Source organism: Zingiber officinale, chromosome 10B (assembly GCF_018446385.1).
Source record: "Zingiber officinale cultivar Zhangliang chromosome 10B, Zo_v1.1, whole genome shotgun sequence".
NCBI lineage: Eukaryota > Viridiplantae > Streptophyta > Magnoliopsida > Zingiberales > Zingiberaceae > Zingiber > Zingiber officinale.
The window spans coordinates 96,192,006-96,206,541 of record NC_056005.1 but is presented as its reverse complement, the minus strand read 5'-3'; the positions used below and the strand labels follow the sequence as shown (position 1 = coordinate 96,206,541).

Genomic DNA, 14,536 nt, shown 5'->3' with positions numbered 1-14,536 from the left:
TTACGTTCAAAAAATCATTTCTCAATATATTAAGTCAAATTGACATTTAAGAGCATAGATATACTTAGGAGAGATAGATGAACATATAGAAATTAGTTTCATATCAATCCGAGGTCATTTGGTCAATCAGTCGATTTTAGGCAACACCGACTAATGTACCAAACGTCAAATTAATGTTTGAACGCATGAATATAATAAGGAGAGATAATCAAACTCATAAGAGTTAGTTTCATATCAATCCGAGGTCGTTTGGTCCATCAAATGATTTTATCTAAAGTTAACTTTGATTAAAAAAAGTAAATTAGTTGACTGATTTACTTAAAATTATGATATTTTGGTACAGAGCTAAATCGATTCGACTATTCCAAAATATATAAGGGTAATATGAAAAATAGATATGTAATTTAGTAATTTTAAAACTATCTTACACGATTTGATAATTTCGAAAACTTACGTACATAGTTCAGTAAAAAATGAACCAGACCAAATCACTTAATTCCAGTCGATCTAAAACAAAATTAGGTTCAGATTGAGATTTTGAGTTTAGGTCATATTCAAATTGAAAGTTTGAGTTGATTTAGATTTGGATCAAGTTCAGATTGGATTCGAGTTGATCCGGATGGATATAAATTTAAAATTTAGTGATTTTTTTATGTTAAATTAAATTTTATTTTAAAAATTAAAATATTTTATATACATAAATAATATAACACAATATAATATAATATAATAATAATAAAAAAATATTGACATAACAATAAAAAATTATAAGGAAAAAAAATCGAATTAGACAGATTATTCGAGTTATCTTATGTTTTGAGCTTTCGGATTGAGTTTCAGTCCGGATTAAAATTCTTTTTGGATAGCCAATTTTTAATGGAATCCTAATCCATTCAAATTAACACTCATTTTTAATACTAATCATTTAGTTGTAGAATTTTCTAGAAGAATCCGGAGCGGCCGGACCAAACCAAATATTTTAGTTCATTTTTTTTTTTAATTTTTATTTTTATTCCGTTGTAAATCGAGAGAAATTTCAGTTCACCCACTAAAGTTTACTCACTTGGCTACGATACCCTTCGAATTGTAGGGATCATCAAAGCTTAGTAACACAATCATATTACAGAATGATGAGGGCAATGTTGCCTTGTTATTCTTCACACAATACTTCGAGCTATTAAAATACAATCACTTCAACCGCCGATATGTATCATAGGTCTGTTTGTGGTTTTTGCGAGATCAAACATCCCGGCATGTGCAGCTTTCTTCCTCTTTACCTGATAAGAAAGTGGGGGTATAAATTCTCTATAGAAAATAATTGATGATATAGTTGAGATGAACAATAACATAGACCACTAAATGTATGGAAGGAAATTTTATTTTTCGATTGATTAGGTTCTTTCAATCCTCTTCATCTACTCCAAACTTTTATATAACTCAATGGAAGGAAAAGATTCATGTAGTTAGAACAAAGAGTTGAGACAAATATAGTTTAATTGAGAAAAACAAATGATGCATCTTAATCACAAGTAACATTGTCCCGAATACATCATTAAAAAAAAAAAACTATTCTCCAAAATATTCAATTCCAATTGAGAAAACTTATGTGCTCAAGAGTTGTACATACCGCAGCTCCGATAATTTCCTTCAACATGAGGTCATCAACACCGGCACGCAATGGATCTCTCAAACTCACCTACATATAAGTGACTATTCAGTTAATATCCAGTATGGAAAGGCTACATATAGTGACAACCCTACTATTTGAATGTTTGAAGTGGGTTAAGTCAGATGATGATCAGTTAACTTCCATATTAGAAAGCTTATACATGGTACCTAGCCATGAATCGTTGATAGTAAACAAGGTCCATTGCATCGACAACATTTTCATCTATATAAAAATGGCAGTTCTTGTTCGATACATGTAATAAGGAAGGGCGCCAAGGTATTGGATGGTAAACAATATGTTGAATAAGAAAATGCATGATCTATCTACAGACAATGTTTTTAACATCTTATGGAAGATCTTATCTTACTCTAACATACAATATGTGGAAGAACAAAATTATCAGGTGTAGAGATACTCAACATCTAAGACGAGATACAAGCTAAACGATAAAAATAGGCGAAGAACCTTTGTAAATGTCATACCTCTGATGGACCAAACAGACATACTTTGAAGTTTCCATCTGCTAAGAGTCTTAATCTATTGCAACCAGCGCAAAAGTGCTCGGTCATTGATGTAATAAATGAGATAGTTCCACAATGACCTTCGATCTTGAAATTTTTCGCTGTATCAGTAGGGTGATCCTTACACCTTTCTACATTTTTGAACCTTTGTCTCTGCATGGAGTTTTACTGAGGAATTTATCATAACACAGGTAAGCTGGCAATACAAATATTTGGCAGAAATATACCTTACCACTCTATCCAGCATCTCTGCATAAGGAACAAGTTTTTTGTCATTCCATACATTCCCATCAAATGGCATGAACTCAATAAAGCGAACATTGATGGGTTTCTCTCTTGTCATCTCTACAAAATCACAAATCTCATCGTCGTTTAGCCCACGCATCACAACACAATTTATCTGATAAAGCAAACAGAGACCATGCCATTATGCATAAAGAGTCACTCTAACAAGAAAAATTGGCAAGAAAGATTCTTAAAATGCATTAACGATACCTTCACGGGATTGTATCCAAGTTCTACTGCAGCATTTATGGATTCCATGACCTTCTGATGACCCTTCCGTCTAGTAATGAACTCAAACTTAGCTGGAACCAATGTGTCCAAACTAATATTTATAGCATTAACACCACAATCCTTCAATCTCGGAAGCTTCTTCGAAAGAACTATCCCATTGGTGGTCATAGCAAGTGTTTTTAGACCTTTTAAGTTGGAAAGACTTGAACATATCTCTTCTATGTCTTTCCTAATTGTAGGTTCTCCTCCTGTCAACCTAATTTTATCCACTCCAGAAGTCACAAAGAGAGTTGCAAGTTGAATGATTTCATCATGAGAAAGGAGCTCAGAATTAGGTGTAAGTTCGACACCTTCCTCAGGCATGCAATACTGGCAACGGAGATTGCAACGCTCTGTCAATGAGATCCTCAAGTAATTATGGAACCTCCCAAATGAATCAACCAGCATATCAGACAGAGGGTTATATGTAACTTTTGGTGGCACTTCAGATAAAATATCAGTAGAAGTTGCAGATGCCATCGACCTTGAACAGCTTCGTCCATTAAAAGTTGTAAGACAACTGTATTCAAGTTTATGACCATCCACCTGTTCATGGAACAAAAAGTCATAAGACCAAACTTAAAATTAAGTTTGCTAGCTGCATCACATGCTCTCATATCAAGGAATGCATTCTGCAGATCATCTCAAGTCACATAAAAACTCCATTATGACAAAAAAAAAATCCATACTTGGTAAGCGAATTATGTTGTGTCACCAGCTACAAAAACTGAATGCCAATATTGGCATCAGTATCATGGGAGACATACACTGTAATATAAGTCATTAAAGTTGTAAAAAAAAGAAAGAAAACAGTTTAATAAAACCACAAACATGAATATTGCAAGGAAAAAAAAAATTAGCACACCACACACATTGAATTCCATCTTACTTTTGCTCAAATTGCGAAGAAATTGAAGAAAACAAGTTTTAGCATCTGGAGAAGAACATAGAATGGAAAGATATAGTAATACAAATCATAGCTTTCCATTTTTCTTCTGCAACGAGTTCAGTCCAATGAGTGAACTCTTTCGTTTACTCTTTTCTTTTTCTATACAAAAAATATATATACAACAACAACAACAATAGAAGAAGAATGGAGGTTTGAGAAATTACCCCAAAATTGGATTTTTGCAATGGAAAACGGCGGCGAAGGAGATCCAGAACCCGTCCCCTCATGCTAGGCTAAACAAAAAACAACAACAAAAAAAAAAATATCAACTTCAGATCTCCTGAGTCCATTCACGCAAAACACCAAACAAATTCAGGGATAATTTTTCTGGCACAAATTAGAGTTGAATAAAAGCCGAAGAAAAAAAAATCAGTAGAAACATACACTTTTTCTTTGGGGAGAAACGCACTTGCTGGATGAATCAGAGCACGGAAGCGGAATTCGAGGCGACTGAGGAAGAAGCAATTTGAGTTCGTCGGAGCATTCGCACACGGCTCGCCCTTTTACTCGTTAATCGCAATGCGCCAAACATGACTTTGGAATTTATTGATGTTACCTCTCTCCCTACTTATAGTAGATGCGTTGACGGTTTCGGATTGGCTATGAGCGCGTGGGTCGTCTTCCTCCTATATTCAACCCACTCGCTTCTCTTCGCACTGCGAAATGCCGCTTCGTTCCATCTTCCTTCCACTCAAATTCCCAGCTCCTCCGTCATCGCCTCGGCCGAGGCAGAGGATCGAACAAGCGGAATAAACTACTTGACTGAGGCAGAGGCGTCAGAGGCAGATGATCGAACCAGCGGAATAAACTAAAGATCGGAGATGGCTACCATATGCACTTGCCGGCTCTCTTCATGGCTATAAATGGTAGGAGTGCTCGACCTATTTAATAAGAAAGCTACCAACACCGACACCCCATGAGACACCCCATGAGTGGGAGCACGGAACTTCTGGTCCGCAAAAAGTCGACTAAAGGATGAGTCACTATCTCATTGATGGATAGTGATGACCCCTATTTATTTTATACATGGGGTCATCACTCTCCACCAAGGATATAGAGTGACCCATCCTCTAGTCCGTGTTTTACGGATCATAGGATTTGAGTTACACAACGAGCATGAATCCTTTGGTCTGTAAAACGCGGACTAGAGGATGAGTCACTCTCCATCAATGATGGAGAGTTATGACCCCCACTTATTTTATACATAGGGTCATCACTCTCTACCAATGATGGAGAGTGATTCATCCTCTAATCCGCGTTTTGCTGATCTAAGCTACACAACTAGCGTGGATCCTTTGGTCCACAAAACATGGACTAGAGGATGGACCACTCTCCATTATTGATGGAGAGTGATGATCCCTACTTATTTTATACATGAGGTTATCACTCTCCATCAATTTACGGTCTAGAGGATGACCACACACAATGACGGATTCAGACAAAAAAGAAAGAGGGTGCTCAAAGAAAGGAATTGGAGCTTGTCTTCCTTCTCGTTGCCCTCAGACTGCAACATACTTGTGGAATTTTTCGGGAGCAAGAGAGTGCTCAAGCGCACCCCCACTCTTCCCTAGATCCGCCACTGATCCACACAAATTGATTGGCACCCCACAAAGAGACCAGTCAAGATTCTCTGGACCGTAATTTACGATCCAGAGGATGAATCACACATCGACAAAATGACTTTCCATAATTGGTCAACGGGACCATGACCAATTATGGAAAGAGGACCATGACCATGACCAATTATGGAAAGAACTCATCCTTTACCCTACCCTTATAAAAAAATAAAAATAAAAATAAAATAATTATGCTGGAATTTATCCGTACTTTCCCATCCCATCCCTTCCAATAATGCGAGACATGACTAAACCTAAATTGTTTAAAATTAGGACAAAACATGATATTCTTTATACCACTACATTAGTAATCAAATAGTTCAAAACAAATTGATAATTTATTTGATTTTGATAAATAACACTTGTACCAATAAATAAATTGAAACTAGATTAAAAAAAAAGAGAACTTTGTTTCATTTTTTTATCTAATGCCGAATCAATTTATGTATAAAAATTTAGGATTTTTTTTTTTTGACTTAGAGAAAAAAAATATTATTATTGAAATTTTTATAATCATATAAAAAATTAACTTTGCTCATAATTTTAAATTAAATTTTGATTAGTTGGTAGGAAGAGTCAATATTCTGCTATTATTTATGTTGGAGTTGCTGTCTTACTCCATCCAAAGACTGTTGGACACCATTAAAGGGAGCTGCTGCCTTCCTACAAGGTGTTTTGGAAATACGATACCACAGGACTCCCATCCACTGCCACAGATAACGCCGATCTGATTCATCTGAATAAAACAAAGAGCGCGCGCTATCTCTCTCTATTAATTTTTTAAAAATAAATTTTCATATGGCATTATTGTTTAATCTATCCATTAAAATCGGTAGGATCGCTTTTTTTAATCTACCTATACGGAGGACGTGGCACGTCTTCTGATTGCAAATCAGATTTGCAGAGGATGAAAGGATCTACCATGAAAATTTATTAGTTGATTTAACAGGTTAGATCCATATAAATCAATTCAAGCCATCTCAAGATTTTCTGAGGTGTTAGGAAAAAATAAATTAAAAAGAATTTTTTTAATATATTTTAAAAAAAATTTCTCAAGTTTTTTCATTTGAATTTAGGGTTGAAAATGACCGATTTTAAATAAATTGATTTGTTTTTTAAAAATAAAATATTATTTTTATATAAAATTTAATTTTTTCGTTAATATTTAGATAATTTTTTTAACATTGTTAAATTATTTAATCTTTTTGAGATATTAAATTTAAATAAAACTTTATTAATTTTAATTTTGATTTTTTTATGAAATATTTTACTTTGTATTTATGGATAAAAAAATCTTTAATTCATACTATTATCGAGGAAAAAAAACGTGAGAAAAAAATATTATCAGCAAGGGAGGAGCAGAGAGTATCATCGGTGAGAGCATAAATTATTGATGAGAAAAGAAAAAAAGATACCGACGAGAAAATATAAACATATAAAATTAATGAAGAAAAAAAATAGATAAAATAAAATCTTAGTTAATTGTAATTATAAGAAAATAAGGATATGTGTAATATGTAAATAAGAATAATAAATTAATTAATAAGATGTTATTAATGAATTAATATGATAAATTAATTAATATGATATTTATTAATGTGTAAGATATTATTAATTAATATCAATGACTCAATTTAATTTTTTTTAATATCTTTATTTAATTATTTAATCAATGAGCTCCAATAATATTGAAACCCTAGGTATAAACATTAATGACCTAGACCTTGAACCGAACTTGAATCAATCAATCAATACCGTAATCCATCTTAGTAAAAAAGATCTGTTCTCATTTTAGACACCCCTGTTTGGGAGATAATTTACACATTTTAAATTAATTAAAATATGCTCACATAAAATATTTGTTACCGTTCGGTATCATCTAAATCCGATACTCAACTTTTTATAATATCCAAATTGCATTGATGTCCAATGTACTTCTTAAAAACCACATTGAGATAAATCAATACAATTAATTTCTAAATTTGTAAAAACTCACTAATCAATATCTCTAATGAATTCCTAAAACTCTCCTAATTCAAAAAAATATTAAATTGTTCAACGGACTAGAATAGGAGTGAGCATTCGATTAATTCAGTTAATTCGATATTAATTTTGTATAAATTCTTTTTATTGCTATTTTAAACAAATTTAGTTAATTCATGCTATTAACTGAAATAACTAATTCGGTTAATTCAATTTTAATAAAACTTTGATTTGATTCAATTAGTTAACACTAAATCGATTTTCGATTAATTCGATTAACTTATGAACCGAATTAATCGAATGCTCACCTCTAGACTGAAGAACTTTAAATATCATTCCTTAACGTCTCCTTAATATTAAATTTGATAGTACAAATTGAAGATAATAAATTTTTTAAATTGATAAAATAAAAATTAAAAATATGTGAGTAAATTCGTAACAATAAAATTTTAAAATTGACAAAATAAACTCAATTTACACTATCAAATTTAATTTAGAAAGCATGAATAGATTTTCAAGAAAACATTAACTTACATTCAAAATCAATCAAAATTATATAAATCCATCAAACAATTTCAAATGAAACCGATAAATCTATTAAAAAAAGACGAGAGATATTTCAAAAATAAAATAAATGACTTGGATATTATAAAAGTTGAGTACTTAAATAATTCAGTAAAATGTCAATATGTTTTTATCAAAAAAAAAATATTTTTACTAAAGTATAATAATCAAAATATTTTTTATTTTAAACTTAGTTTTCAAACTATTAATTGGTTCGATAACAAAATATATTGGTGACTCACAAAAAATTCAGAATTAAAAGATTGAGCTAATAAAAACTGGATTTTTAAAATATGTAAAATTACAAATTGTTGAAAATAAAATGAATCTCAATCAAACTTAATAATTGAAGACGTAACCAATCAAGAATATTAAATTATAAAAATAAATAAATTCAAATGACAATGATAATAGTAATTCTAACAATTCTCAGCTTCTTTTTTTCACATCGCACAGGCATAGAACTCAAGATATTTAAAGCATGTTTCTCACCAAGAAAAAAGATTTAGGCAAAAAAAAAAGATGATGCTTAGTAAAACCTAAAAAATATGCATATAAAAGATAAGAATGTAAAAAAAATTTAAATCATGTGTTTAATTTTAAGCCCTAATTAGAAGTAGAATTAGCTCATTAAAAATAAAATAAAATTACATAGCCATAATAAAATGGGATTAATATAGCCTGCAAGTAAGCAATGCCATCAATACCAACAGTTAGTGGTGATAAAAGCAAGCTACATAATCAAATATGAAATTACTCCTACACTTCAGACAAATTCATTGAGTAACTAAAAGAACAGAATATTGCAGTGTGAATTAGCATTAGGATTTAAGAGACCTAAAAGGTCTAAGATTGCATGGATACTAAGCATCTAAAATGTTTCCACCACCTCACAAATCAAAAATGGCAGATGATGGCAAAAAACAACACAAGTTGTCAAACGTTACCTGTTACCAGGTTTCATCACACAGGGACTTTGCGCAGCTCGTTGTCTCCATGAGCGAAATGGCATCGATCGCCGTAAGTGCAGGTACCTCTAGTAAAGTTATCACAAATTTTGCTCTTGAAGTTGTTCCCGAGAGCAGTTTTGGATGCAGCAGGATTCCTGACTGGCAGTTTAGTGCTAGCAGTGATGTTGATGATGAGATCTCTTACCATTGCACTAGCCTGGTTGATCTGATCAAAAGTTCCCTCCATCTCTATGTTTTTGAGGCTCGAATCCGAATCATGGTCCTGTATCGATAACTTTGCTCCAGTCAAGCGGCATATCTGCTTAGTATTGACTCCGCCCTTACCGATTATGATGCCTGCAAGGGATGCATTGACACTTATCTTTGCAGTGGCAGAGGCTCCAAAGCTGGCAGCTAGATGCACACTATGGGGAGTAGGTTCAAACCGAAGCCCAACTCCCAAAGATGGAGGCGCTGTGATTGGGGCATCATTGAATGATAAAACGGGTTTGCCAAGCTCCCACTCGCCATGGGCGAAACGACATCTCTCTCCAAACTTGCAACCTTCAGCAGTGCTGTATTTGTTGCACAAACGGGTCTTTACAATGGGGGCAGAAGCACTGTTTTGAAAGGGTGGAAGGGCGACTGGGTTTGTCACAGGCAACACTAATGGCAAGTTCCCTAGGCCGGTTATCTGTTGCACAGCCTGAACACCTCCAGGGAAATAGTGGAGAAAATGACAACCCTCTCCGTAGGGGCAACCAGCAGTGCTGCAAAGTAGTAAATCAGTGTAGGAAACTACTTACATAGCAAGAAAATATACAACCACAATAAATAAATAAACAAACAACACATTGGTATCAATAGGATTGAGGTCTCCTAACAAATCTACAAACCACATCAACAAATAGATGATAGTGAAAAAAAGATACTGCAGACACTGAAGCAACTATTTTGAAACAGATTCAGCAAACACTAAGCAAAAAAAAAAAAAAAACTACTGCTCAAGGAAAGCTCATCAAAAGGATGCAATACATTGATTATTACTAGAATTCGAGTGAAATGAACCTGCAAAGAACTGCTGCTGCTGCTAATTTGTGTGGTCAATTTGGTCTCAGGGATAAATAGAAATGGTTTATCATGGAAATAGATGATTCATATCAATTACTATGCTCGAACTGTCTCATCTAGCTACCACTCTGCTTGCTAGACCCTACCGATCTAATTACCCCCAATCAATCGAGCTTAATTGCCTCGTCCCCACTGGCCCAACCAGTGAAATCAACCCAACAAATCCATCTGCCCCCAATCTGCTTGTTTTCACTAGCCCAGCTTATTGTAATCAGCCTGCTGTTCCTTCCCAGCCAACTACTCTCCTCCCAATCAGACTGGTTTGTCCAGCCTACTTTGGCCAATCATAATATATATTCAGTTAAGTTTGCTCAATCTGCACTAACCGCAGAGCTTTGCTCGAGTGATCTACCTAGCCCAACAGGCAGCCCAACCAATTCTACCCAATCAGCTAGTCTCCACCACTTCAATCAACCCTCCTTGAATAGATCAACTAATGATTCAACTTGGCTGACCCACTGATGGCTGATCTATCCAATCTGCCCAACTTAGCCCAACAAGTCCGCCAAGCTTGGCCAAACCCAACTAGTCTTCTGGGCCTAGCCCGACCTGCCGACCAGTTGTCCAACCTGATAGGTACCTTCAAATTCCTTTACTTGTTCATAATATAGGAGGGATTAATTATTCTAGAATGAAATGAGGAAAAGTTATTCTTTATTATGCGAAGGGAAAAACAATTCATATACAATTGTGCTTTAGTCTTCATTTCAACAAACAACGTAGTACATCTAGTTCGGCATCAATTCCTAATGGGAAGACATTTTCAATTTCATAATATTAGATCACAATTCTTTTGAATTAAAAACTCCAATTGTAATGCATTTCCAGTTTAAGAGAGAACATGGTAGGAATTCCACTTCTTATATTTAAAATCATATATTTATCACACAATTCTGAAATGATACCAATTCCCCAAACCCAAATTGATCTAGTTTCCAAATTTGAAGACTGAGTTAACACTGTCATAATTTCCAGTATAATACTAGAACAGTAAAAATAGAATTAGCAAACAAGCAGTTTAAGCCACCAACTTTGAAGGGATATACATTGTCAATCAATTGTTCACCTAGACCAATGACAACTATTAGTTGAAGGATCACCAACTAATAGAATGTTGTGGTTGTAAGGCCTAAAGCTTATTTTCGATGAATCATTCAAGTACACGGGACACCACTACAAACTGTAAATCATGCACTATGCAATAGCAAAAGCGTACAGTTAACCTTTTCAGAGCAATGTAATATTATAGCACACATGTTGTACCTCCACGCACTCTAGATAGGAATAGGTATTGAGCATGCAAGGGTAGAATTTCTTTAGATCTCTGAATCTAGACGCTTGCATGTATTTCTATGTCATTGTGGCCAAGATAGAAGATGGATGTTCTCCTAATTGAAGAAATAAGATGTAACAACCTGATAATCCAACCAATTACAGAAAATGCCAAAAAAATCCAATCTACTTGTTTACATGGAGATTACAAATATATCTAAAACCACATCATTGTGGGCAAGTTTCATCTGTCTCAATTGAGCAAGATTTTGTTTACGGCTAAGTGGCAGTTCCTTCTAGCAAGGAAAGTACCCACGAAGAAATTGGAAAGGATAGGGAACTATTTCCCTATTCTGAAATTACTTGGGAAGAAAGAAAAAGCAAGGAAAAAACAATATTTAAAACATGAAAATTGTTTAATTTACTAGTTTTTCAAAATATGAGAGGAATAGCCAGCCTCTTTCTTCCCTGCCTCTGCTATTGCCTAGGCAGACGGAGAAGAAGCATCCCCAGAAACCTTTTCTTTTCTTTGTAGGAAATTGTGAATAAAACAGGAAAGAAGTGGTAAAATTTATAGATCTCACAAATTAAATAAGATCCAGGCGAGCAGTGAGCTTATATAGTGATATGGGAACTCAACCTACAGGCCATAAATATTCGATGGAGATTGGACTAGGAAATTACAAACTTGTTGGATGAATAGAGTTAAGTAAAGATGGAAATGCTGTTCTATATTGCTTAAGAATTTTGACCGACAATATTCTCGTGAATATCAGTTTACTCAGTATTAGTCAGTGATCCTGTCCGAAAGTTGAATCAATGGACGCTGGGCACGTGGCGCTCTCCAAGCTGCTGACGTAGATCTCCGGTTGATCGCAAGGTGCCCCAGCGAACCTGCACAGAAGTCGGGCCGGGAAGGGGTTCCCGGCGACGACCCTCCGACGCTCAAGTCAGGCAGATGAAAAAAACAAGAGGGTGGCTTCCAGGATTCGAGATTATATACCTCCGGTGAAGTCTAAGAGCTCTTATATAGAGCTATGGGAGCTTGGTGCACACAAACCGAGGTGTACACGTGTCCTATACCATGCCGCAGCATGGGCTTGTCAGAGGAGCATGTCTGACGCCATACTGCTATAGTCTGAGCATCTCCTTGATGGGACAGCAGAATCCTTTGTCGTACGATACTGAGTATGACCTGGTCCTCTAACATGCATGTTGTCAGCAGCAGGGGTTACTAAGATGACGTACCCGCTGTCCCACACTCTTTGACTTCCTCTTCCCGGATCGGCCAACAAACCGCTCGGCCAGACCATTCGCCTTTGGTCTGGCGTCGGTGGTCGTCCGTCCGGGATGGTTTAGAGTCATCGCCTGCTCGGCTCTCATAGCCTGACACCCTGGCCGAGCGGGCATCCGCTCGGCTCTTACTCTTGATTTGTAATGCGGCCGAGCGGACTGTCCGCTCGGCCATATGATCTTTTTCCCTTCATTGGAAGTTTAGGCTCACGGCCAGATGGTTGTTCTCTCGGACAAAGGTCGTTGCCTAGTGCTCGGCCTTTCCCGCCCGCTCATCGAGCCCATAGGGTTAACCTCCCTTTAACTGTTGACCTCCACGTGTCGTTGACCTTACCATCGTGAGGGCCCCCCGGCCTTATCACCGGATCAGTCAGTTTCTTAGAACACATTTTGTGTCACAATCTTAAGTGACTGATGGATTAGCATTAAAACAGTTTAAAATAAATTCAAAGAATTTTATTTCCAATATTATATAACTACAGATTTATTTTAGAAAAGTTAAGATTTGAACCTGAAAAACTTGGTGCATGGCTTCAATTTACTTCCTATAGCAGGTTGGAATGAGTCCATTTCTGTATAACATTAATTATGCGTCCTCAGTTGAGATCTGAACATTTACTATTGATAGCTCAAAATTAATTGAAGATGCCTTTAGGAATAAAAACTAATAGAATAGAGAAACAATAAATTTGAAAACTGGAAAATATTATAATCTAATAGATATCTAGATATATGTTTGATTTGAATTATCAAATTCTGAATACAAGTTTTACTGCCCTATGATAAGAAGCTATTGCTTTCAGATTTAAATTATAAAATTTTGGATACAAGTTTTATTCTGCAGCCAATCCATCTGTCACAATAATGAGGCCCCTGTAATGATATGCATTTGAAGCATAATGATGTCAAATTCAAATATTAATGTTGCACAGAGCTTATGATTTTAGAAGGGAATAAAATGTGAGGCCCCTGTAATCTTTAACGATACTAAACATAATAGACCAGCATCCTCTTTGGGAACCAAGAGAATGGTTAGATGAGAAATTCCCAATTAAAATTTCAAGTTCATACAGGTATCTGCCAACCAAAATGGCTTGCTGAAGTAGACGATGCGAACAACCAATTTACGTTAAGGCTTACTATTTAAGATTAGAAAGTGTCAAAATAATATGGTAACTGCCGTTCTAATAAAAATACATAAAATCAACTTGCAACCACAATTTTGAAGGGGAAAAAAAAAATCAAGAACTGCACTTAATGAAAACGCAAGCATGTAATTAGAGCTTCAGGAAGAAGTAATAAACTGCATGTTTTTGTGTTTTACTTAGAGAAACGTTATTTAACTTTACGGGAAAATAACAAACAAGAAGCGTGCGTTAAAATGCTACTGCAGTAGAGAACATAGACCATCAATGAGAGCTAGAGACACTGAGATGGTGGCAAAAAGAGCAAGCCAGATTGTCTAATCCTATGACCGACCTATAAAACGGAAAAACAATGAGAGAGAAGAACAGGAATCGCAAACAAAGCTCGAAGATAAGACTAATCACGTTTACTCCGCTTCAAATCAACACCATTCCCATTGGTGGCATCCGGCCTCCCTCTCTTGCGAGCTACATCCATGGCGGCGACGAAAGGATCTGAATAAAAAAAGAGACAGAGAAACGAAGTGTTGCGTGATCGGAGAAAGATTTGGAGGTGGAGTCAGGGCGAGAAATCCGGAAGAACCCTAACTAGGGTTTCTGGGACAGGACGGCGGAGCGACAGCAAGGTAGAGAGAGAGAGAGAGACAGCAGTGGCATGCTGGTAGTGAGATGGTTATTTATAGCACGAATTCGTACCGTCAGATTTCAAATGAAGCGTAGTGGATTGCGCGCTGAATCATGATAAATTACCCGGGTTCAGGAGTGGGACTTCACGTGTGGTCACGTGCACAGCAGGCGAATCGGCCAGAGGATTGATGGAGGCCCCACATTTTCACTGAACCGGTAAATTAACCCGGTTTCTGTTCGGTCGGATTTGAGATCGAACGG

At 35.6% G+C, this 14,536-nt stretch overlaps 2 protein-coding genes across 4 annotated transcripts; both read right to left on the bottom strand.

Annotated features, from left to right (window-relative positions):
- Positions 1-1,084: 1,084 nt before the first annotated feature.
- Positions 1,085-4,544, bottom strand: LOC122028585 (GTP 3',8-cyclase, mitochondrial-like). Its single transcript, XM_042587427.1, has 7 exons — positions 4,079-4,544; positions 3,859-3,927; positions 2,686-3,291; positions 2,423-2,590; positions 2,152-2,343; positions 1,628-1,696; positions 1,085-1,277 (listed from the first exon to the last, which is right to left on the bottom strand). The coding sequence occupies exons 2-7, from the start codon at positions 3,919-3,921 to the stop codon at positions 1,194-1,196; spliced, it is 1,182 nt and encodes a 393-aa protein (XP_042443361.1). The 5' UTR covers positions 3,922-3,927; positions 4,079-4,544; the 3' UTR covers positions 1,085-1,193.
- A 4,047-nt stretch (positions 4,545-8,591) lies between these two features.
- Positions 8,592-14,326, bottom strand: LOC122029650 (zinc finger CCCH domain-containing protein 14-like). 3 transcript variants are annotated; one of them, XM_042588728.1, is made up of 3 exons: positions 14,054-14,326; positions 13,015-13,982; positions 8,592-9,577 (listed from the first exon to the last, which is right to left on the bottom strand). In XM_042588728.1, the coding sequence occupies exons 2-3, from the start codon at positions 13,071-13,073 to the stop codon at positions 8,821-8,823; spliced, it is 816 nt and encodes a 271-aa protein (XP_042444662.1). In that variant the 5' UTR covers positions 13,074-13,982; positions 14,054-14,326; the 3' UTR covers positions 8,592-8,820. The 3 variants fall into 3 exon arrangements, with proteins under 3 accessions (XP_042444662.1, XP_042444664.1, XP_042444661.1); XM_042588730.1 differs by having other exon boundaries at positions 13,015-13,121; XM_042588727.1 differs by having other exon boundaries at positions 13,015-13,075.
- Between the last annotated feature and the right edge of the window lie 210 nt (positions 14,327-14,536).